General features: G+C 40.4%; 1 protein-coding gene across 1 annotated transcript in view; it reads right to left on the bottom strand.

Moving 5' to 3' along the window:
• Positions 1–25,516, bottom strand: part of TRUB1 (TruB pseudouridine synthase family member 1) — a 50,176-nt gene extending 24,660 nt beyond the window's left edge. Inside the window, exons 1-3 of the mRNA XM_006165119.3 lie at positions 25,186–25,516; positions 19,399–19,497; positions 10,063–10,118 (exon numbers count right to left, since the gene is read on the bottom strand). Of these exons, the coding sequence (XP_006165181.1) occupies positions 10,063–10,118; positions 19,399–19,497; positions 25,186–25,468 (438 nt within the window). The 5' untranslated portion in view covers positions 25,469–25,516. The remainder of the gene's footprint in view (positions 1–10,062; positions 10,119–19,398; positions 19,498–25,185) is intronic.
• Positions 25,517–25,899: the final 383 nt, after the last annotated feature.

A 25,899-nucleotide genomic window follows, 5' to 3' on the forward strand; every position in this document is an offset into this window, starting at 1 on the left:
CAATCCCTTCTCCTCCATTCTCCTCTCAGGATCTTGGGCACACGCACACGCTCCCAGCATGAGTTTTAAGCCACCGGGTCTGGGACGGGAACTATGGTCGACTACGTGGGAGTCCAGCGACATAGCCATTACGCTAACTGCTGGTCTCCGCAAAACTCTCTCTTAAAAAAAAATGAATACAACCTATATGAGAAGTCTTCAAAATGTTCATAGAAATGCATATTATAAAAATACTATGCATGGATCTTAACATTCTCTTTGCACCATAATAAACTCATATTTTCATTTCATTTTTCCTTGACCTTTTGGAAGCTCTATCTTACCAAATCTACAAATTCAATTATGGTTGTTTGTTTTTACTTTGCTGTAGAGCTTTTATGCTTACGAGGGTGAGGGACAGAGAGACAGACAGACAGAGTTAGTGAGGAATCACCCATCCCTGGGGGTGGGGGCATGGTCCTGACACAATCCCTTCTCCATTCTCCTCTCAGGATTGTGGGCACATACACACATGCGCCCAGAGTGATTTTCAAGCCACCAGGTTCAGGACTCAAACCAACTAGTCGGCCATGTGGGATCCTGCCCCCCTTAACCTCCTGCTGGCCTAACCATGTTTCTTTTTTTTAATTTTATTTCTTTCATGATAGAGTATGGACATGAAAGAGACAGACAGACACAGAGAGAGACGGGCATCTTCTTCAGGATCTTGCCATGCCGTGATCCCCCACCCTCACCCCCCCAGCTAGTTGGGATCCTGGGTGCAGGCTCCCATTATGTTTCAGGTTGACTGTGGACAGAGCTCACTGTGAGTCATGTGCCTTCCAGCACTGCAGATCAAGACGCTACCACCTGCACCACTGAAGTAGGCCAATCCTGCTTCTTTTAGAAGATAAATATACAAAGTATGTTTATTCTCCTTAGTGCTTGTAAGATACATAGATATATACCAGAGTTCCCTGTCCTATAGGAGGTTACAGTGGAAGAGACACCAACAAAGACACTGCATAGGAGAGTGAGCACAGTGGTGGTCCTAGTAAATAATGTCTGTTCCCGTGGTTTATCCTACTGGCTCTTTTACTGTACTGCTTGGCACACTATAACCTATAGATGTTCAATGCTTTCCACTTGTATTTTGTAAATTGATCCTTACCTTCCCAAATTACAAACTGTTAGTTGGGAGTTTATATTGTACTGCTGTGTTCCTTATTAGATGGAAATATAGTAGCAACTTAATAAAAAATTTATTGACACCATCATACATATGCTAAAGAAGTTCCGATGCATGTAACTCTCCACATGGACTGTAATAAACTCATATTTTCATTTCATTTTTCCTTGACCTTTTGGAAGCTCTATCTTACCAAATCTACAAATTCAATTATGGTTGTTTGTTTTTACTTTGCTGTAGAGCTTTTATGCTTACCAGGGTGAGGGACAGAGAGACAGACAGACAGAGTTAGTGAGGAATCACCCATCCCTGGGGGTGGGGGCATGGTCCTGACACAATCCCTTCTCCATTCTCCTCTCAGGATTGTGGGCACATACACACATGCGCCCAGAGTGATTTTCAAGCCACCAGGTTCAGGACTCAAACCAACTAGTCGGCCATGTGGGATCCTGCCCCCCTTAACCTCCTGCTGGCCTAACCATGTTTCTTTTTTTTAATTTTATTTCTTTCATGTTAGAGCATGGACATGAAAGAGACAGACAGACACAGAGAGAGACGGGCATCTTCTACAGGGTCTTGCCATGCCGTGATCCCCCACCCTCACCCCCCCAGCTAGTTGGGATCCTGGGTGCAGGCTCCCATTATGTTTCAGGTTGACTGTGGACAGAGCTCACTGTGAGTCATGTGCCTTCCAGCACTGCAGATCAAGACGCTACCACCTGCACCACTGAAGTAGGCCAATCCTGCTTCTTTTAGAAGATAAATATACAAAGTATGTTTATTCTCCTTAGTGCTTGTAAGATACATAGATATATACCAGAGTTCCCTGTCCTATAGGAGGTTACAGTGGAAGAGACACCAACAAAGACACTGCATAGGAGAGTGAGCACAGTGGTGGTCCTAGTAAATAATGTCTGTTCCCGTGGTTTATCCTACTGGCTCTTTTACTGTACTGCTTGGCACACTATAACCTATAGATGTTCAATGCTTTCCACTTGTATTTTGTAAATTGATCCTTACCTTCCCAAATTACAAACTGTTAGTTGGGAGTTTATATTGTACTGCTGTGTTCCTTATTAGATGGAAATATAGTAGCAACTTAATAAAAAATTTATTGACACCATCATACATATGCTAAAGAAGTTCCGATGCATGTAACTCTCCACATGGACTGTACCTGCCAAGGCTCCAATCATTCCAGGTTTTGCAGTTACGCTGTATCTGGCTACCTGCCGGGTTCTTTTTTAGGGGAGACAATATCTAACCTGCACTTCTCAAATATTTCAGCTTGAGAACTGCTATACACACTTGAAAATGACTGGAAAACTCCGGCACGAATTTCTAAAAATAAGTTGTCAATATTTACTGCAATACAAATTAAATCTGAAGAACATTTAAAACATTAATATGTGTGTACACATTCCATTAGCCATCAAAGCAATGATGTCAACTGCGTATCTGGTAAGCTCTGAAATACGCCACTGCGCATTTCTGAGATTGCAAGTAAAAAATAAAAAAAAGTAAAGATTATGAAAATAGTTTTGACTTCACTGGACTCCCTGAAAGAACTTCAGAAGTCTCTGGACTATACTTGGTGAACTGACAATCTAAATCATGGCTGTTTTCTAGCTTTCCCTGGTCCTGGCAGCTAGTAATGAGTATCCTTCAATTCTATCCAATTATCTACAAACCACAGAAAAACTCACCCAGACAGTTAAACCTCCAGATGAAACAAAGCTTCACCACCACAAAGATGTGTGATAGAAGGAAAAAATGTATACATACAACCCTACCGTCATACCCTATGGGAACTACAGTACTTATTTTCACTGGCCTAAATTCTACACAGAGACTGGTTTTAGGACTGGTTATTTACAGGATATATATACCTGGGAATTGTGAATTCTATACATGTATAATCAACATAATTCCACTACAACACAACAAACGAAAATCTTGCAGAGTTTTCCACTGAATTGTGTGCTCGCTGGGACTCACGTGTCCTCACTGATAACTACAGTACTCCACTCATCTTCAGGCTCCCTGTATCTCACAGCAGATAATAGACAGATATCAGCTACAGTTCAGATAACGGTTCCCTAATTGTTCATGTTCTGAAAATTTAGACCCTAATGCAATGTCACTGGAGGTAGTGAGACTTTTAAGAGGAAGACCCACTTTCAATGTGAGTAGGTATCAAATGTCTGGGAGCATGAGAGGGATAAGCAGGAGAAATAGAAGTCTGTCTCCTCTTCTCCCCTACCCCAGCCCCCACAACAGGCTTACTGACCTGCTTCTCTCTAGGCTTCTCCTGGCCACGTTGTGACTTAGCAATAAACACCAGTCAGATGCCAGCCCCGTGCCTTTAGACTTCCTAGCCATCAAAACTGTGAACCAAATAAACCTCTATTCTTTACAATACACCCGGTCTCAGGTATTTCTGTTAGCAACACAATAATGGACTAAGACAATATCTCTAGGAACAAGCAAGCTTCTGTACTCTTTTCAAGAAAGAGGGGAATGTTTGTATTGCAGAAAGTGTACCTATCATTTCCATCTTAACCAAGGAACCACTTTTTCTGAGGTCTGACTTTGAAAACTTGTAATTCACAGGTTCACAAACAAATAAAAAAGGGGTATCACTTAGGACAAGCAAGAACATTTTTCTAAATACCACTAAAATAAAGCCATGTGGCTTCTTTTTTTTTTTATTTTGAGAGATTTTCACTGTCGGGTATCACTTAGGACGAGCAAGAACATTTTTCTAAATGTTCACTAAACCAAAACCATGTGGCTTTGAACGTCTCCATTAAGAGCAGCTCTTTACAGTTCATAGTGTAAGCCCTTCAAAAATTCCAATACGGTACTTACAAAATCCATGAATATTAATACAGTACGTAAAAAGATACAAATTGAACTAGCCTCTGGAGAAAACTTATTAGAAATGTTGAAATCTTAGACTCAACTAAGTTTCATAGGAGCATTACTCAAGTTGTACTGCAGAGTTCTCATAACTAGGTGATCTAAAATTGCTATTGTGTTCTTGGGGGAAAGATTCTGTTCTCTGACGAAATCCATGGTGGGAATCTTTGTATGCCCCAATGATAACACTTGTTCAGCTGCTGAAGGGGCCTCAAAGCTGCTTTCTGAGAAAACGCTGGCTTTACAGGGACCACTACGGTCTGCCTCCACATAACCATTGGGGCACCCTTATATTGTACAATGCTGATTAGATTATTTAAGTTCTCAGAACAGAACAGCAACCCTTCCATTTGTTCATCTGGTCTAAAGCCTGTATAAACTAATCAACATTAATTAGCGACATAGAGCACAAGGATAGCACTCCGAAACTGCATTCAAGTCAGGTTCTTCAAAGTACATCTGCTATCCGATTTTTGCTGAGTGACTGGCTCAAAGAAAGTATAATTTAGGGAAGATAACAGTGGGACTATCACCTTCCTCCAGGTAATCTACATTCTATACTTAAGATTAAGTTAGGCCAAAGGGACACAGTGGCCTAACCTCTCAGAATTGTTTAACCTAAATTTTATATTTCCCTGGCGAAATGGCCACACCTCAATCCCCTCCCCTCTATTCTCCTCTCGAGATTTTGGGCACACAACACACATGCACCTGGGTCCAGGACTTGAACTGATATGTTCTCTCTTTCTGACGAGTGTCGTATTTTGCCTGCACCATTAGAAAGGACAGATAGGAAAGAAATAAACTTTGAATGGTCTCAAAATTTCCAACAGAATTTGCTTGGGTAAAATTAATTTCAGGTGTCTGGACATGGTAACTCCAACAGGCCTGCAACCCAGGACAGAAAGATTCGGGGATAGGTAAAACAGTTGGGAATAATAATAACAGTATTACCTGGGCAGTTTCTGTATAGACGGCACTGCACAGAGAACTTAAATACTTTTTACACACATTATATATGTATGTAATTCTTTTTTCTTTTTTTGGAGAGGTTTTTGCTATAGGGCACGTGTGCTCGCCAGAGAGACAGAGAGAGACAGAGACAGAAAGCAAGAAATCAGCCCTCACCGCAATCCCTTCTCCACCATTCTCCTCTCGGGATCTTGGACACGCACACACATGCACCCGGCTTGAGTTCAAGCCACCGGGTCCAGGACTCAAACTGGTCGACTACATGGGAGTTCAGACACATAGCCATGATGCTAACTGCTGGTCCCTATATATGTAATTCTAAAAGAGCATAGAGTGAAAAAAAATCACTCAAGAGAAATATAATCATTGACAGAAAAAGCTTACTATAAGACAGGAGAGAAAGACTATGAAGAACATAAGGAACATAAGGAGGGGCTCTTTTTTTTTTTTCTTTTTTTGGAGAAGTTTTTAGCTGTAGGGCGCGTGTGCTTGCCAGAAAGACAGAGAGAGACAGAGAGACAGAAAGCGAAAAATCACCTCCCCAGGGGGGATGGCCACACCGCAATCCCTTCTCCTCCATTCTCCTCTCGGGATCTTGGGCACGCACGCACACGCGCCTGGTGTGAGTTTAAGTCACCGGGTCCGGGACTCGAACCGCGGTCGACTACATGGGAGTCCAGCGACATAGCCATTACACTAACTGCTGTTCTCAAGGGGCTCTTTTATAAACTCTTACTCTTATCCTCTGACATAAATGGGAGGGAATTCAAGGAAAGAATTGAGGGATGAATTTCTTACTGTGGGTCTTTGTTAAAAAAAACGTTTAGGGGGCCGATGATGCGGCAGGAAAGCACAGGTGTACAAGGCTGACCCATTGGGAGGTTCAGGTTCTCAAGCACATGTAGGCCTGTGTGATGCAAGGCTGGTCGAGGCTGGAACTGCAACATGATACTGAGACCTGTTGGGGATACTATCTCTCTGTCTCTTTTGCTCATGGAACAGATAAACTAAAAAAGAAAAATCTATCAAGAAAATATTAACAGTTCTTTTTATTTTTAGATTTACTTATTTAATTTTAATTATTATTATTTTTTAATTTGCTATAGGACATGTGCATTCACCAGAGAGAAAGAGAGAGAGTGAGAAAGCAAGTCACCAGGTCCGAGACTCGCACTGCAGTTGGCCATGGGGAGTCCAGCATCTCAATCACCACATCACCTGCTGGCCCCTCATTAACAGTTCTTAACTACTTTGGATAAAGATGTACTCTTCAATGTACTTACGTGTAAAATTTAAATGATTTAATTCTTTTAATAAATACATATTTAAAAGCATAAGAATACAAACAGCTAACAAGACAATGATACCTATTTCTGAACTATGAAATACCCAAGGACTAGGTTTCTATAATAAGATGTACCTAGGATGTTCTAGCTATGTTATAGTTAACAGAGGATTAGAGACTTCATTACACAACATTCAGCTTTCCTAACTAAATGACAAAATGATTTGTGACAAAATAAAACTTAAACCAGAGTCAATGATGTATTTACATTTCAGTCATCATATTTCTGAAATGCCTGGAATTTACAAATAAACTTTTCAATTACTAAATGTGTTGTATTAATTTGTGGTATTGGGGAAGGGTAAACAATGAACATTTCAGCAAAATCTTGGGGGAAAAAGCCCAAACAAATTCCTTACTATAAACCTATCTTTTTTGTTATTTATATAAAACCAACTTATTTATTAAAAAGATTTTAGAAAATTCCAAATAATGTGATAAAAGAAAATAAAAATTATCCATAATCCCATTATGTGATTATAACAGTGAATCACTGTTCACATTTTGGAGTTAAGAAACAAATACTGAACAACTGGCAAAAATCTGTATCAGAAACAGGTCTAAAGTCTGTATGTCAATATTTAAGTGCAATGTACAAATTTACTGAGAAAATATTAAATGTCTCCATTCTAACACAATTTTGTATTCTGTGATTGTTAAACACCAATATTTTGAAAATTACAGAGACAGCCACTTTGAAATTTTTCACTAATTTAAAGCATGAAGAAACTCCACAACTGGGCCAGCCAGGTGGTGTGATGGCTAAGATGGCTGGATCCCATGAGGCCAACTGTATGGTTCTAATCCTTGACCCAGCAGCTTGAAAAACATGCCAAGTGCATAGGCATGTGTGCCTCAAATCCCAAGGGGACAGTGAAGGAGAAGGGAATGTGGCTTGGTCATCCCCCTGGGGGGTACTTTCTCATCTCCACACCCACCCATTTCTCTCTCTTTGGCCAGCACTCTCTTGCTTTGGCACGCAAATTTAAAAATTAAAAAAAAAAATTTTTTTAATTAACCCCCCCACACAACTGTAAGTCACAGTAAAGTTTCAATGCCAGTTAATAATTAAAATGGTATTTCACTGGCAATATGCTCTCCAGGGCTTTTTATTTTAAGAAAAGCTTACTTATATCAGTGCCACTTAAAGTGAGGTGGGTCCACAGGCCAGCATCCAAAAATGAGGTAAGTTCAGAAATGAGGGTGTTTAGAAACCTATGTAGCAATCTGACTGCTTTAATACTTTAATTAGATTTTTGGGGGGGGGGGAGAGATTTTTTGCTATAGGGCGCATATGCTTGCAGGAGACAGAGAGACAGAAAGCAAGAAATAACCCCCCAAGAAGGGATGGCCATGCTGCAATCCCTTCTACTCCATTCTCCTCTTGGGATTTTGAGCATGCACACACACCCCTAGTGTGAATTTCAAGTCTATGGATCCAGGACTCGAACTGCAGTTGGCCATAAGTGAGTCCAGCGATGTAACCATTATGCCATATGTTGGTCCCTAATTATATTTTATGAGTTGTCAACCAGTCTGCAAATGAACTAGAAACTTTTATTTTTATTTTAGAGATTTTTGCTATAAGGGTATGTGCACTTGCCAGAGAGATAGAGAGAGAAAGTGAGAAATCACCCCCCCGCCCCCGAGGGATGTCCACACCATAATCCTTTCTCCTCCCTTATCCTCTTGGGATTTTGGGCTCACACGCACGTGTACCCAGCATGATTTCCAAACCTCCAAGTCTAGGGCTTGAACCATGGTCTGGAAATAAAAAAAAAATAGTCTTTGACCACAAATTTGTTTAAAGAAACAATTTAGAGGGACTAGCAGTTAGTGTGATGGCTATGTCACTGGACTCCCATGTAGTCAACCACGGTTCGAGTCCCAGACCCGGTGGCTTAAACTCATGCCGGGCAAGCGTGCGTGCATGCCCAAGATCCCGAGAGGAGAATGTAGGAGAAGGGATTGCGGTGTGGCCATCCCCCCTGGGGGGTGATTTCTTGCTTTCTGTCTCTATGTCTCTCTCTGTCTTTCTGGTGAGCACATGCGCCCTATAGCAAAAAAACTCCAAAAACAAAAATTTAGACAAAATTTAGACAAAATCACCTTACCAACTAGTTATATTGCATTTAGAACAAAAGTTTTAAAACAAATTAAAAATTTAGTCCAGGAACTTTTTGATATTCTTCTCCATCTACTGGCATAATGATCTTCTTTCCATGGATATTTTCACTGGCCCCTAGTCCCAGCTGTTACAAACAACACCTAGTTACTAATTACAGTACAGATACTATTATCTCTTTTAGTGTTGGAAGAGATCCTAATCATTTTTCCTAAGGGAAAACTGAGAGGCCCAAGGAGGTAAACTATTTTGACATTTTCATTTACACTGCAATAAGCCTTCTACCATGCAGAATGCCAGAAGCAGTCCACAGGTTTCCAGATTCTTTTGCCTTTGAAGAACTCCTCCTCTCTGTCTTATCACACTGAAAATGGGCTTTTGGCTCTCTCATAGATAACAATATAATTTATCACAACCCTCCCCTTCATTTTCTTTAGAATTTTTTGCCAGGGGCATGTGCATTCCCCAGAGAGAGACAGAAAGAGACAGAGAGAGGTACAGTGTGAAATACCCCTCAGGGAAGATGGCCACACCATGATCCTCTCTACTCCAGTCTCCTCCTGGCTTTTTGGGCACAAGTGCACACATGCCTGGTATGATTCTCAAGCTTCCTGGTCGAGGACACGAATCGTGGTTGGCCACATGGAAGTCCAGCACCCCAGCCATACCACCCACTAGCCCCAATTTATCATCTTAAAGAGGCCCTACTCTCTTCTTTAATAAACATTTTATAATCACAGATTAAAGCTGTTTTTGTTGAAAAGTATATCATTTACAAAATAGCATTGTTTCTTTTTTTTTTTTGAGAGGTTTTTGCCATAGGGCACGTGCGCTTGCCAGACAGACAGACAGAGACAGAGAGACAGAAAGCGAGAAATCACCCCCCAGGGGGGATGGCCACGCCGCAATCCCTTCTCCTCCATTCTCCTCTCGGGATCTTGGGCACGCACGCACACGCGCCCAGCGTGGGTTTTAAGCCACTGGGTCTGGGAGATGAACTGCGGTCGACCACATGGGAGTCCAGCGACATAGCCATTACGCTAACTGCTGGTCCCCAAAATAGCACTGTTTCTATAAAATTTCCAAGGTTTAAACAAACCTACCAATAGAATGTGTGACCTCTAATTTACCTTTCAGTGTATGATTTTAATATTTAAATCTAAAATGATGGGTCCCAAAGACGTCTGCCTCTTTAAGACTAACTCATCTTTCAATTACAAATTTCTAATTTATAGTCTCAACCTTTTGAACTCAGATACCATGTTTACAGGCATTGTGATTAATATTCAGGAGTGACACATTGTGAAAAACATGCTTAGCATGAAAAAAAATGCACCATGCATGAAAAACATGCATAGCATGAAAAAATGCACCATGCATGAAAAACATGCATGTTTTTCAACATGTGTAATATTGACTAATATTCAGGAGTAAATTCATATAATTTAGTCATAATGTTTCATTTTTAACTGATAAAATTCAAAACACAGGTCATTAAGAAAAACATCAGAACTACTCCAGTATTCTTACCTTGGACCCTGACAGCATACCAGTCAACATTTTAGTTCCCCTTCCGATTCCAACCACTACAAATCAAAGAGAGAAATATTATGATACTCTATTCTGAAAATGAGAAGATAAGGCTTTGAAAATAGCTACATATTTTGATCAACATTTCCTGACCTATCTTAAGTGAAGTTGGAAAGAGCATATTCAGCATAATTTGAGAGTTCCAGTTCCTCTCATCAGTTGAACTTGTCACGCAGCTAAGAAATTTTGAAGAGAATGAAAAAGAAACTTTCCTCCCTCATTCTCAAAGTATGAAACAGGGCAGAAACTTCAATGTGAACAATTAAATCAATAAGGTTTTAGAACAATTTCAAAGGACTCGCTGGGATTTTAAATGGGCACCAGTGAAAAATACATGGTACAATTAACCATGTGCAAGTGGTGTGATGAAGTCTTTTGACAGAATTCATTATTAAACAAAGCAAAAGCCATCATCATAGCTAATGAACCATTTAAAGATGATTAGTGCCCCACAATACACGATCAAGAAAAGAGAAACAGAACAAATCAACATAACACCAAGAAGAATACAGGGTAAAATGAGCGCCTGGAGAGTGTATGTTAACACGGACCAGACTAATAAACAGTATAATAGGTCACCCTTCCTTCCACTTCAGACATTGTGAGGGATCCTCAACAAGTACATGGAAACGCATATTTTAAAGAACTACGTGTAGATTTCAAGAAGTCTCCTCCCGTTCATCCTTATGACAGCAGATGTCACCAGGTGAGGCTGAGAGGATTTCATTGTTTCTTCACTTACTAGCATAGCAAATTTCTCTAAGAACTGAAGTATTTATTGTTGACAGATATAATAATGTATGAGAACACAATTTAACCATCACAGTTCAGACTTATAAGAATAAACGAGGAGAAACAAGGCAAATTAAAAATATTATAATCACCACTTACAGCAGTTATCTTCAGTGAGTTTACCATGTATCGGGTTCAACACTGGTGCTTTCCATTCATTAGCTCATTTAATCCTTTAACAACCCTAAACAGTAATACAATCAGCCCAGTTTTGAGATGAGGAAAGTGAGGCACAGAGAGACTAAGAACTTTCTCAACATTTCCTAATCTCTATATGGTGGAGTTAAAATTCAAACCAAACTAACAGCAGACTGGCTCCTTTCGTTTTCATTCCTCCTGCTAGCTGACTTACCTCGGCTTTCTATCCACTGTCACTAGCATACACACTACAAACTAGATCGTTCCACAGCCTGTTCCCTCCACTTCCAACACCATTTCAAAACCATTCCAGAAACCATACTTTGTACATTCCAAAGACCCCCCCAACAATCCTTAATGAGGTCCCAATGCCTATGGTACCAACTCCTTAGTAAAGTGGGCAATGTCCATCCTCTAAAATACAGCTCAACTCCTAACTGATGATTCATAAAGTCTATTCTAAACCTTGTCTAAATTTCTATAACACTCATTCATATTGTTGCATTATCTCTAAATAAAGTCTTTTAGTTCAAGAACAAAGTTTTAAAAAAATTCTCTGTCCTGAGTACAGCAGGTGATGTGGAGGTGATGTGGAGGCAGCAGAATCCCATATGGCCAACTGCCTGGTTTGAGTTCTGGGCCCGGTGGCTTGAAAAACATGCTACGCATGTGTGTGCTTATGTACATGCCTCAAATCCCAAAAGCAGAATAGAGAAGGGACTGTGACATGGACATCTCTCCCTGGGGAGAGGGGGAATACTTTCTCGCTTTCCCTCTCTCTGTCTCTGTCTCTCTCCAGTGAGCGCACCCACCCTATAGCAATAGCAACAACAATAAAGAAAGAAAAAGATACTCTTCAGATGACAGGACATGGTAAAATTGCTGATGAAGCAAAACCTTTGTACAATAACAACAAAGAGTCAATGCAATTTGATTCCATTTAAACAGCCCCACTCTCTATTTTCTGAACAGCTGAGTCCCATGCAAATATTCCAAGAGGAATATTTTTTATGAGACAATGGAAGACTGAGACACATTTGAAAGTGCTTATAGTCTCATTGGGCAGACAAAATACAGACAAGGAAACTGCAATGCTCAAAAAATGTCGCCTGAATTAGTAAGAGAATAATGCCAAATAACAATATGATAGTGCATGATTAAGTGTTAGCACGACAGAGAGAACAGAGTTGCTATATGAAGTCAAAGAGGAAACACTCAAATGGGCAAAGAGGCCAGAGAATGCTTTATTCAAGAATCTGAAACAGAGTTTGAGTGAGGTCTTGAGTATACAGAAGACTGGAACACACACAGAGAAGAGAAGCATGCTCTAAAGAAGGAACAAACGCACAGTTCTCAGACACAGGGATTAGCACAGTGAGTTTATCAACCAGAGTACAGGTCTCAGAAGCAGGCTGACGTGTTTGATTTTAAGTTGGTTAAAATACTGAACTGATAGTTTCTGAGCTACTTAAATGATCCTGGAAGATAACAATTAAAATAAGAAGTCTTAGAGGTAATCAGTGTCAATTTCTCACTTTACGTGCTAGCATCGCTAATCAAAACATCTAAAACGCAAAACTCTAAAATCTGAAACTCTGAGCACTAATGTGGTATCGCATGGAAAATGCCACACCTGACCTCTGTACATTGACCTCTGATGGCTCAAGGTACACACACTTTGTTTCATGCACATATTTAAAATACTGCATAAAACTACCTGAAGGCTATGTGCCAAAAGTGTATACAAAACATAATAAATTTCATTTATAGAATTGTGTCCCATCCCCCAAAATGTCATTATGTATATTCAAATATTCCAAAATTTAAAAAAATGCAGAATCAAAAACACTTTGCATCCCAAGCATATTGGATAGGAGGCACCCCAATCTCTATATCTAAGACAAATTAAGGCCCAATTGAAGTTAGATGATTAGCGAAAGCATAATTTTAGGAAGACTAGTACAAAGCTGTTACAACAAAGAATTATTTGAGGTTGGGACCCAACTATCCAGCAACTTTTCATTCAAGGATATGAATAAAAAAAAATTAAAGAGATAGTTCCTGAACAGAATTTTTACTGTTTTTTCCTTCTGCTCGATCATTCAAATGTTTTTTGTTTTTTGGTTTTTTTTTTCAGAGACAGATTTTTGCTATAGGGCATGTGTGTTCACTAAAGAGACATAAAGAGAAAAATAATCTCCCCACCCCCCGGGGATGGTCATGCTGTAATCCCTTCTCCTCCATTTCACTCTCAGAAATATGGGCACGCATGCACAAGTGCCCAGCGTGGAGTTTGAAGCCTCCAGGTCTGGGACTCGAACCAGAGTCGGCCATGTGGGAGTGCAGTGCCTTAACCACTAGACCAACTGCTGGCCCTTTGATCACTCAAAATTTTATTCTGTATACTGTATAGGTACAGCAATAAATAAGACCTGGCTTCAACCACTAAGTAAACAACACAATAGAGATGTTTTGTATTCAAAATTTTATTCTGTATATTGTATAGGTACAGCAATAAATTAGACCTGGCTTCAATCACTAAGTAAACAACACAATAGAGATGTTTTGTTTTTGTTTTTTAGAGAGATTTTTGCTCTGGGGCACATGTGCTTACTGGAGAGACAGAGAGAGAGAAACTGAGAAATTACTCCCTGGGGGGATGGCCACACCTCAATACCTTCTACCCAATCTCCTCTCGGGATTTTAGGCACCCACACACTCACACCTTTAAGCCACCTGGTCCGGACTTGAACTGTAGTTGGCCATGTAGGTGCCCCGTGCCTTAACCACCATGCTGTCTGCTGGCCCCATGAAAGAAGTCTCTATGTTGGCAAGCAGGCTGGCTTCACTCAGTTTATATGAAAAGAAAAGCATGAGTAAAGGCACACAATTTGTGAAAGGGAGTAGCGAGTAGATAACAGGATTTTCCATGCACTGTCCTACAATTACTCTCTATCTCCCAAATTTTCTGTGCTCACTCCAATGCTCCTCTATAAAAACAAATAAACAAAAACACCAAGATCTCTAAATCTACTCAACTAACCAGCAACTTTTCATTCAAGGATATGAATAAAAAAATATTAAAGAGATAGTACCTGAACAGAATTTTTACTAAGTTTTCTTCCATTTGATCATTCAAATTTTCTTTATTTCAGAGAGAGATTTTTACTGATAATATTCTGTTCTCAAACCATAAAGATATAATTTGTAAAAGATGAGATTCATTTTAGGACAGTCAAGGGGGCCATATATGTATTTCCAAAGCTTTCTATAGTTGGAAGTTTCTATTGTCATTTATTTAATTCTACAACACCCTTTCAATTATCTTAAAAGACCTGTATCTATCTTTCAAATTCTAGGAATCTATTTAAAAAACAAACAAACAAACAAACAAAAAAACCAGTGTGGTACTTCCATGAATGGCCAAAAAGTTTATGAAAAAAAAGTTCTGCATCTTTTGTCATAAGGGAGATGCAAATCAAAACTACAATGAGATACCAACTAACCCAGTCAGAACGGCTAAGTTTAAAAAAATAAAAAATGGCAAGTGCTGGTGAGGCTGTGGTGAAAAGGGAACTCTCCTATACTGTTGGTGGGACTGTAAATTAGTACAGCCACTGTGGAGAACAATATGGAGGTTCCTCAAAGACCTACAAACACAACTACCACATGATCTAGCAATTCCACTCCTAGTTATCTACCCAAAGGATAGGAAAACACTCAGTTGGAAAAACATTGCATACCATATTTATTGCAGCACTTTTCACTATTGCTAAGACAAGGAACCAACCCAAATGTCCATGAGCTGATGAATGGTTTGAAAAAGTATGAAATATATACACTACAGAATACTACTCAGCCATAAAAAAAACAATGAGACCCTGGCATTTGATAGAAAGTGCAAAAATATAGATTTACTGCTAAGTGAAACAAGTCAGATAATGAAAGACAGGCATTGTATGTCCCCACTCGATATATACCGAATGTCGGCACTCTATGGTAGAAACTGAATGATGGTATAAAAGCATGGATAGCAATGATGATACTGGAGACAGCGGGGGAGGAGGGTGGGAAATAGGGGAGCGTGAGAGGGAAGGAATCAAGGGGAAGAAGAAAGAAGCTAAACATTAGGGACCTAAAATGGAAAGAAATCTGTTGATTATAATTTTTACGGTAATGTTTTTGACTGGACCAATATGCTGTGTATTCATGATGGGAAAATTCATTTGGTATGCTATAATGAAACACAGTGATTAAATGTATAAAAGTAAGTGTAAAAAAAATCCAAAACAAGGGCCAACAGATGGCATAGTGGTTACATCACCGGAATCCCAAATGGCCAATCGTGGTTCAAGACCCGGACCCAATGGCTTGAGAATCAGGCTGGGCATGTGTGTGTGCATGCCCAAGATCCTGGGAGGAGAATGGAGGAGAAGGAATTGCGATGTGGCCATCACCCCTGAGGGATGATTTCTTACTTTCCCTCTCACTGTCTCTGTCTCTCTTTCTGGTGAGTGCATGCACCCTAAGGCAAAAATCCCTCCAAAAAAAGAGAAAAAAAAAAAGAATGAGGAACTACTACTAGAAAGTAATATAACTGGTCTATTCATAAATAAGCAGCAGATCTTATCCTTTTTAAGCCACCGGGTCCAGGACTCAAACCACGGTTGACTACATGGGAATCCAGCGACATAGCCATTAGGCTAACTGTTCGTCCAAGATCTTATCCTTTTTTCCTGTTATGATGCTACACTTTGGAAAACAGTAGATCAGAATGCTTAGGACAAACAGGCTTCAACTGAACAGCCAACTCTAATCCACTGATATAGGCTACCTGGAGTATGATCTAATGAGAATCACAAAGCCACTTCTGGAACCAAAGTGTGTTGGACTGGTAATTCCTGCAATGGCCATAGGGTGGTGAGAATGGTCAGGAGTGCCAGATATTTGCCACATTAGGGCAGAGGCTTTGGAAATGACAGATCTGAGTTCAAATCCTGACTTCGTCCCACTAACTCTATGACAATGGACATACTACCTTCTCTCTCTGGGTCATTTCTTGTTTATAACATGGGAATGACAATATCTACCGTATGGGATGCAATAAGGATTAAAGAAAATAACTTACGAATGTCCTAAACTGAGGACATCATACACAGTAAGTCTTTAATAAATGCTTGTCATTATTAGTTACAAGGACATAGTTAACTGTAGGTTGTGAGAATTTCCCTAGTCGAATTATCTAATTCATAAAAATGGGTTTCTTTCTCATGTTTTTCTATTTTAAACTCAAGTAAGGCTATTTTTGCCAAAATGAATTTTTAAAAAACTCATTTTAGGGGCTAACTGGTGGCTTTGTGGTTAGGGCAATGAACTCTCACATGGACAACTGTTTTTTGAGTCCCAGAAAGGTGGCTTGAGACTCACACTGGGCACATGTGTATGTGTGTCCCATGTCTCAGAAGGAGAATGGAGGAGAAGGGATTGTGGCATGGCCATCCCCTGGCAGGGGGTGGTGATTTCTCACTTTTCCTCTTACTATCTCCAGTGAATGCTCATGACCTATGGTAAAAACCTTAACAAAGGAATTTAAAATAAAATAAATTTTAATTTTAAAAAATGAAAATTTTGGGACCAGCAAATGGTGTAATGGTTGCATCCTGGACTCCCACGTAGTTGACCATAGTTCGCATCCCAGACCTGGTAGCTTAGAACTCACACTGGGAGCATGTGCATGTGTGCCCAAGATCCTGAGAGGAGAATGGAGAAGGGACTGTGGAGTGGCCATCCTCACCCTCCCAAGGGAATGATTTCTTGCTTTCTGTCTCTCTGTCCTTCTCTGTCTCTCTAGCAAAGATCTCTCTCTAAAAAGAAAGAAAGAAAGAAAGAAAGAAAGAAAGAAAGAAAGAAAGAAAGAAAGAAAGAAAATTAAAAAATGAAATGAAAATTTTCCTATTTCTTTTCTTTTTTCTTTTGGAGAGGTTTTTGTTAAAGGGTGCATGCACTTGCCAGAGAGACAGAAAGCAAGAAATCACTGCCCACCCCCCGGAGGGGATGCCCACGCTGCAATCCCTTCTCCTCCATTCTCCTCTCAGGATCTTGGGCATGCACGCACATGTGCCCGGCCTGAGTTTAAGCCACCGGGTCCGGGACTCAAATCACGGTTGACTACATGGGAGTCCAGCGACATAGCCATTATGCTAACTGCTGGTCCCGAAAATTTTCTTATTTCTTTAAAATATATTTTGTCAACAACTTTATCTTTTTCTTCTATCTAATCATTCATTTCCTTTGGATAGCTTGGATCAGGATTTGTTATTGTTTGTATCAACTTTAGCTCTAAAAAAATGGATCGGATACTGTAGTACAGTAGTTTATAAACCATGAGTCACAGTCTCCCAGTGTATGAAGAAATCAATTTAATGGGTTACATTCATAATTTTAAAAAAGTAAAATCAAATGAAACATAAAAATAACTGAGCATGTACAAAGATAAGTATTATTCTATAAAAGTTTGTTTCTAGTATGTGAGAGAGGGAGTATTAAGGGAATCCGAATGTATGTATTTTTGTGATTATGGATGCAGGTATAGCAAAAGTTTATATACTATATCCTAGGCTATGAATACATACTTTAACAGTCCATAAAGACAGATTTCAAGACCTTAAACACATGCAAAAGAAAAAATAAAAATAAAAAACATAAAATGAAAAAGGATGAATGGGGGCCGAGGCAGCATGGTGGTTAAGGTGCTGGGTCCCACATGGCCAACTCCATGGTTCCAGTCCTGGACCCAGCAGCTTGAAATACATGTCAGTGCATGTGCTTGACACCCAAAATCTTAAGAAGAGAATAGAGGAGAAGGGACTGTGGCGTGGCCATCCTGCTGCAGCATCATTTCTCTCTCTCCCTCTCACTATCTCTCTCCGGAAAGCACACACACCTTATGGCAAAGATCTTAAAAAAAAAAAAAAGATGAATGATTTTTCTCCCCTTAAACCAATTCTACCAGTTTTCTTCCAAAGCAACATAATAGTCAACTAATATGTCTCCAGGAGAAAGTTACTTCTTCCCAAGAACTGCAGAGTTCACCTTCTAAAGACAGCTGATCTCAGATTAGATATAAGCTGAAAGAAAGAACCATAAACCTTATCAGTGGGCCTCAAGACCACCTGACATTGGAAGACTCATACATAGCTTGAATATATTATAATGATGCAGTAAGAATACACAGCTGGATCAAAGAGAAAACAACACTGGAGAAATCCATGCATAGGTTATTCTCTCTCTCTCCCTCCTATAAGTAGAGACGTGTGTGCAAAGTTTCTCTCAAGGAAACTCATTAGGAATTCAGTGACCAGTATTGGCAGGTGGTGGTGTGGTTAGGGCGCTGAACTCCCTTATAGCTGACTACAGTTCAAGCCCCAGACTTGTCTTTCTCACTTTCCCTTTGTCTCTCTCTGCAACGACCAAGCTGGGCAGGATGGCATACACCTGTAATCCTAGCTACTCAGGAGACTCAGGCAGCAGAACCATAAGTTCAAGGTCATCCTAGACAACTTTGTGAGATCCACTCTCTTAAAAAAGATATCCGTTAGTATCCAAAGTTTTTACTGGGGGAGGGGAATGGTCACCCAGGTACTCTCTCAGTTGGTAGCAACGCCAGATCCCTAAACACCAGGTTCCTAAAAGGAAAGCAGGAGCATACAGATGGCCGAGGCACAACAAACCAGATGAAGTAAGGGAGGAACACTGCCAAAATCCAAGCTCCAGGTGCCAATAAAGGGTTAGTCGTACAATGCAAGTAGGCCTTTCCCAAGACAACAATGTCAAGCCCACTGTGTTAACTATTTTCTGCACAGATGCAAACCTTTCTTCAAAACCTCATCCATGGGACCAGCAGTTAGCATAATGGCTATGTCGCTGGACTCCCATGTAGTCAACTATGGTTCAAGTCCTGGACCTTGATACCTGAAACTCATGCCAGGCATGTGTGCGTGCGTGCCCAAGAACTTGAAAGGAGAATGGAAGAGAGGGGATTGTAGTGTGGCCCTTCCCCCCAGACGGTGATTTTCACTTTCTGTTTCTCTCTCTCTCTTTCTGGTGAGCACATATGCCTTATAGCAAAAACCTCTCAAAAAAAAAAAAATCTATATATAAGTGGTTATTTCTAATGGCCTTGTACTATTTAAGGATGTCTTTAGAAGATGGTACTATAAATCCAACAGATCTAAAACATTCCAAAGTGGATGGAAAACGGCATGGCTTTAGTGAATCTGTTCTCAACCAATATTTCTTTATGATATTAAGTGATATTTACATTAAACTTTCTTTCATGTCTCTTACCCAGAACTCCTTGGGCTGCACTGTCCAGAGTTCCTCCATGCCCAATTTTCAAAGTCTGCTTTTTCCTCTTGGTCCATTCTGGAGAAGGCATCCCAGCTTCTGTGAGAGTAATTGGAATGACAAAAGGTCATCACCAAGAGTAATAGAGTAAGATCTTTGTAAATATGGGGAGAGGGAATGACAGTGCATTCAAAACTAACAAAGTACGTATAAACTTAACATATGAGACTATGACCACATTACTACCAATGAACAGATCTAAAATCTGCTAAAAATGTATACATATACACCCCCTAAGCCACAAAGAAATAAATAGTATTCCCAAATTATCTGGAAACCAGAATTTATTTTCAAAGAAAAAAAAGGACTTTTTTTTAAATTTCAATTTACTTATTTGCATTCATTCACTGTACATCATTACAGCATACAAAATGAGATTTTCCATCCAGAGTACACTATATATTGTCTCAATCAAGCACAACAACAAACATGTTATTGTCAGCAAATGATCTTCCATTTCTTGTTTTCTGTATGTTTTGCCCTTCCCCCCCTTCCTTGATTCCCTATCTCTTACCCTCTGCCATCTCCCACTCTCCTCCCTCACTGTCTCTGGTACCTATGTTTGCTTTCTATACTGTTTTCTCCCCACATTTTATTGAATCACCAAAGACCCTAATCAATCCAAATAACCTCATAGCAAACACAGGTGACATACACATTTCCATGAACACAAGTCTAACTTTACGCATCCTATTAAGTAGCACCTAGCTGGGGCTACATATCCTACTCAGTCATTGAATAGATATATATTTTTTTTTTCCCTGAAACTTTTTTCTTTTTGTAACTCAATTTACATTCCTTCCCTAAGCATCATCACAGCACACAAAATGCGATCTCCCATCCAGTACACACTGAATAGTGACTCAATCATGCACATTACAAAAAAATTTTCCATTTCTAGTTCCTAGAATTATTTCCACCCCTTTCTGACCCTCTGTCCCTTCCCACCCTCCTCTCACACCACCTCCGGTGTTCACAATTGAAAAAGGACATTTTTTTAAAAGTTGGTGAACATTCAGGTTATAAAAAATACAACCTACAAAATCTTAGCAACTTCCTAGTACAAGGCTGTTAGAGAATGATAGAAAGAAGTTTATTTTGATATAGATAGTTTTAAAAGACCTCAACTTCCATTTCTAAATCTCTTCCATTTTCTGGTGTTTCTTTGCTAGGACCTCCACTACTTTACTAATGCTGGGAGTTCATCTCAGGCAGGGCTACTTCTAAATATACTAAGTTCCCAAACAAACTGAATCCATTGGTCCCATCCCCTAATAAAAACTCAGAATCCATTAAAGAAGCTAATCTCAAAAATTGGTTTTGAGAAGTAGGTAACAGTTAACTCTTTTTTTTAAAGAGATTTTTGCCATGGGGCACATGAGTCTGCTGGAGAGACAGAGAGAAACAGAAGCAAGAAATCACCCCAAGCACACTGCAATCCCTTCTCCTCCATTATCCTCTGGAGATTTTGTGAATACACGCACATAAACCTGGGTTTTAAGCCACCATGTCAAGGACTAGAACCATGCTTGACCATGTGGGAGTCCAGTGCCTTAACCACTATGCCACCTGCTGGCACCAGTAAGAGTTAATTCCTAACCTCCAAAGGTTAACCTCTTAATCTCCAAAGTATTTAAATTAAAAAATAAAAGGATGCCAAAATGATTTATTTCATATTTGTGTTGTAAAGGTAAAATGAAAGAATATTATCTGAAAAGCTTTGAAAACTATACAGCATTGTAAGTTGTTATGATGACAGTGGTAGATGACATATGGACAGAATACTGGATTTCAAATGAAAAAAGAGAAGAGAGCAGCAAAAGTTGTATTGAGCTAAACACACCCCAACCTATCAAACCTTTCTTATCACTGAGAAGATAGAAAATAGAGAAAAAGAAAATAGAACTAGAGGACAAAGAAAGGATAAGAGGAAAGCAGCAATAATGGAAGTGGAGAAGCCAGATGAAATGGCCAAAAGGATATGCCAGGAGCTCAGCCTCATAGCTTAATTACCACCCTACTGAGGCACAACCATGATACCTAGAACAATCCTGGTGTGATTCTCACATTATTCATCCACGTGTGAAAGGGCATGGATGTCTCCTTTGCCATCAACCCCTAAGGCCAAGTCTAGGCTTCAACCTCTGCTTTTCACCTGCAACCCATCATAGATCTTTAATCTATAAGCTTTTAGAAAATCTGGGGTGGGAGGGGACCAGCAGATGGCATAATGGTTACATTGCTAAACTCCCCTGTAGTCGATTGCAGTTCATGTTTTGGACCCAGTGGCTTGAAACTCATGCCAGGTGCATGTATGTGCATGCCCAAAATCCCAAGAGGAGAATGGAGAAGGGATGGTGATGTGGGCATTCCCCCTGGGGGTGGGGGGGTGTTTCCTTGCTTTCTTTCTGTCTCTCCCATGAATGCATGTGCCCTATAGCAAAAATCTCTCTTAAAAAAAAAAAAAAAAGAAAAGAAAATTTTGGGGAAAACTCTATATATTCACCTTGATAATCCTTGAAGTATGAAAGCCCTAGAAATTTACTGTCTTCTTTTTGTGCCCAAATTTACCTCTTTCTAACTTGCAGATATAACACCTCTACTGTATTGGAATTTGGTTCATATTCAAGGATAAATATTTATTAAGGTCTTTTGTAGCAATAGAATTCTGATGTTTCAGGCCTTAAAGGATTGAAACAAAGTGGAGGTTGTAATACGAATATGATAGTAAATAAACAATGTAAGGAAATGCAAGGAATGTAATTAGAGGCCACGATCACTGACAGTGGTTAAATCAGTGGTTTTCAAATCTTGCTGGCACAGGAAATTTTTTTTTTTTCTGAGAGAGATTTTTGCTATAGGGTGCATGTGCTTCCAAGAGACACAGAGAGAGACGCCACGCTACAATCCCTTCTCCGCTAATCTCCTCTTTGAATTTTGGGCATGCATGAACATGCACCTAGCGTGAGTTTTAAGCTGTTGGGTCTAGGACTTGACTGTGTTCAGCTATATGGGAGTCTAGCAACGCAACCACTACGCCATCTGCTGGTCCCTCCTTTTTTTTTTTTTCTTAAGAGATAATTTTGCTATAGGGCACATGTGCTCACTGGAGAGTCAAAGAAAGAAGACAGAAAGACAGAAAGCGAGAAATCACCCCCTAAGGGGATGGCCACGTCACAATTCCTTTCTCCTCCATTCTCCTCTCAGAATCTTGGGCATGTATGCACATGCACCCATCCATGAGTTTTAAGTCACCAGGTCTGGGAGTAGAACCACAGTCAACTATGTGGGAATTCCAGTATGTGGGAGTAACTATTATACCACCTGCTGGTCCCTCTGGCCTTGGAATCTTTAACTGACAGCTAGTTAAGATGGCATTTGTCAAGCCCTATTCTAGCTAACAAAATTATAATATAGGCCAATCATAAGCAATATAGACATGGAATGGAGAATGATGATAATGTCTACATCCGAATGAATGGCTTCCAGAAGATGGCCTAGCCACAGCCTTGAACCAATCAGTTTCCAAAAAGAAATTTCAGCTCTTGGAGATAAATTAACCAGAAAGCCCAGATATGGCATTGATCTTGTCAGAAACTTGTCTAAGAGGAAGAATGATAATCATTACTCTGAGGATCAAGAAAAGCCATAGCTTAGCTAACAAATCAGGCCAAATAAAAGCAGCAGGTCTATGAAGGAAAAAACTGGAGGGTGACACCACAATGTTTACCCTTGATACAATTCCACACTTCAACATCCCCTATATCCTTAGGGGCAGCAAAGCACATTTGCCCTCAGTATCTGTGGGAGAATGGTTCCAGGACCCCTCTTGGATAATAAAATCAGCAGATGCTCAAGTCCCTTTCATAAAATGTCTTAGTATTTGCATATAACCTATACACATCCTCCCATATACTTTAAATCATCTCTGGATCGCTTATAACACCTAACACAAAGTAGATGCTATGTAAACAGTTGTTGTGCTGTATTTTTTTTTTGTATTATTTTTTATCTTTTATTTTTAATTTAAGCAGCTTTTCCTTAGGGTACATGGGGTGAGGGGGTGGGGTGGGGAGGAGGATACTGAGAAAGAGACAAAGACAATGAGACAGAAGTGAGAAATCACCCCCAGGGGGATGCAATCCCTTCTCCTCCATTCTCCTCCCAGGATCTTGGAAACACACACACATGCACCTGGTTATTTTCAAGCCACCGGGTCCAAGACTCGAACTGCGGTTGGCCATGTGAGAGGCCAGCGCCATAACTGCTACACTATCTGCTGGCCTCTTTTCAAATATTTTTGAGCAGAGATTAATTCATGTATGCGGATCCCATGAATAGGGAGGGCTAACTCGGTAAGGAAAGCTTAACAGAAGAACGAGTAGGTATAACATTGGAATTAAACAACTATTTGCTAATAAACATTTCATTCTGTATCGTCCATTATAACGAACAAATGCTTATCAGAATAATTCATTTTTGCATTTAAAAAATCTATAAAATTTGTTGGGGATACTTAATAATGTAAGAAAGGTCCTGTACTGGTTTAATGACAAGACAAGCCAGGCAAAATAGTTTTACCACCAAAGGCGGTGTAAATTAGTAGGGTATAACCTTATTTAAGGAAAGAGACCGTACCTTTCATCTGCGTGTCTCCATGGTCTAACACAGATCTAGCTTAATGTAAGTGTTAGATAAACTTAAGGTTCTTCGATGCCACTATGTGAAAGGATATATTATATGGCGAAGAACTCTGTGATCCTTCAGTCTTTTCCAATATTTTCCCAGTATGTGAACAAACAAAAAGAATGCTCTTAGAGAACTGGCCAAGTTATATTTACTGTTATTCAAAATGTGGTCCATAGACTTAATGCAGAATTTCCTGGAGTAACTGCTTAAAAATGCAATTTCCTTTAACACCCTAGGGCCTCAGAATCACAATCTCTGGGAGGACAGGGACTAGGAATCTGACTTTAAAAAAGAGACTAATTGTTAGGCTCAGTAAAATGTGAAAACTACAGTATTAAGGTCTTAGTTAACTAAGTATATCTGCATTTCCAGTATACCTTTAAGAATGTAATTTGGAGAGCCAGAGGTAGCATGGTGGTTAAGGCACTGGACTCCTACATGGTTGACAGCAGTTAAAGAGTCCCAGATCAGCAGCCTGAAACATACACAGCACGAAGGCCTGCGACCCCAAATCCCAAGAAAGGAATGGAGAAGGGATACCCCAAATCCCAAGAAAGGAATGGAGGAGAAGGGGCTGCAGGGTGGTCTTCCTCCGGGGGACATGATTTCTCTTTCTGTCTCTCTCCAGCTCTTTCTCCTGGGAACACATACGGCTATAGCAAAAACCTTGCCAAAAAAATAGAGTCAATTTTGGGTTTATAGAGCTAATGCTTCCTTTGGGTGGGGTTCTTTCACGGGAATCAAAAAGCATCCTAAGAGATTAGATTCAAAACAAAACAAAAGTGGTCTGCACGCCCGAGGACAGAGGATTACTGTGTAAGTATGGTTTGTTTTTTATTCTTTCCCCTTGAGAACGACAATTGCCAACTAGGCCATGAGAGTTCACGCTAGGTCAAGTCCAAGCTCGAGAGGCCCCAGATTTCTATCCAAAGCTAATTCAATGGCCGTTCTCCCTTTCCTCTTTTCTCTCTTGAGTCGCAAAAGGCCCAGTGTGCTTCCCTTCTGGCCTCAGCCTGCTCCCCTCCCGGGCTGCAATACCTGCCAACAGCTTCTCCTTCAACCGATTCAGCAGCTCGGCTGAAGTGGGCCCTTTGGGTTTGTGCACGGCGAACACGCCGCTCAGGGATAGCAGCTTAGTAGCCAAAGCGGCCTTGGAGACAGGGGCGTCGGATCCGGTCCTGGCCGTGGCCGTTACTGCTGCGGCTGCCCGTGGCGCCTTCGCAGCCGTGGCCGCAGCTGTCCCTGCAGTTTCAAGGACTGAGGCTGTGTCTGTTTTCAAAGACGATGACAACGCCACCGTCCCATCCGCAGCAGCAGCCATACTTTCCTAGCTTAGACCTGTGCTATTTTCCTTTTTTTAAAAATTCTAGAGGCGCACGATGATGGCGTCAGAAGCGTGCGGCCGGCCTCCCCGTGTTCCCCATACTGTTACACTGACAGGAGGGGGTTGGCGGTGATGGGAAGTGGCAAGGGCTTCTGGGAATTGTAGTCCACGGCCTTGCTGTACAGGCTGAGGGCTTGCTGTGACCTCTGTGCCTTCAGAGGTACACATTCTCATTACATGCTATCTATGTTGCTTGCGACTGGCCTGTTTCATAATTATATAAGCTGGACGAAGGCTTCCCAAATGACATGTTAACTATAATTCTCTCTGCTTCTTACATAGAGTGAGTTCTTGCCGTAAGGTTAATTTAGAATTGGACTCCCAAACTGTAAAACCCAAACACTAAGTCAAACCCAAACACTAAGTCT

Source organism: Tupaia chinensis, unplaced genomic scaffold, assembly GCF_000334495.1.
Source record: "Tupaia chinensis unplaced genomic scaffold, TupChi_1.0 Scaffold143797_1, whole genome shotgun sequence".
Lineage (NCBI taxonomy): Eukaryota > Metazoa > Chordata > Mammalia > Scandentia > Tupaiidae > Tupaia > Tupaia belangeri.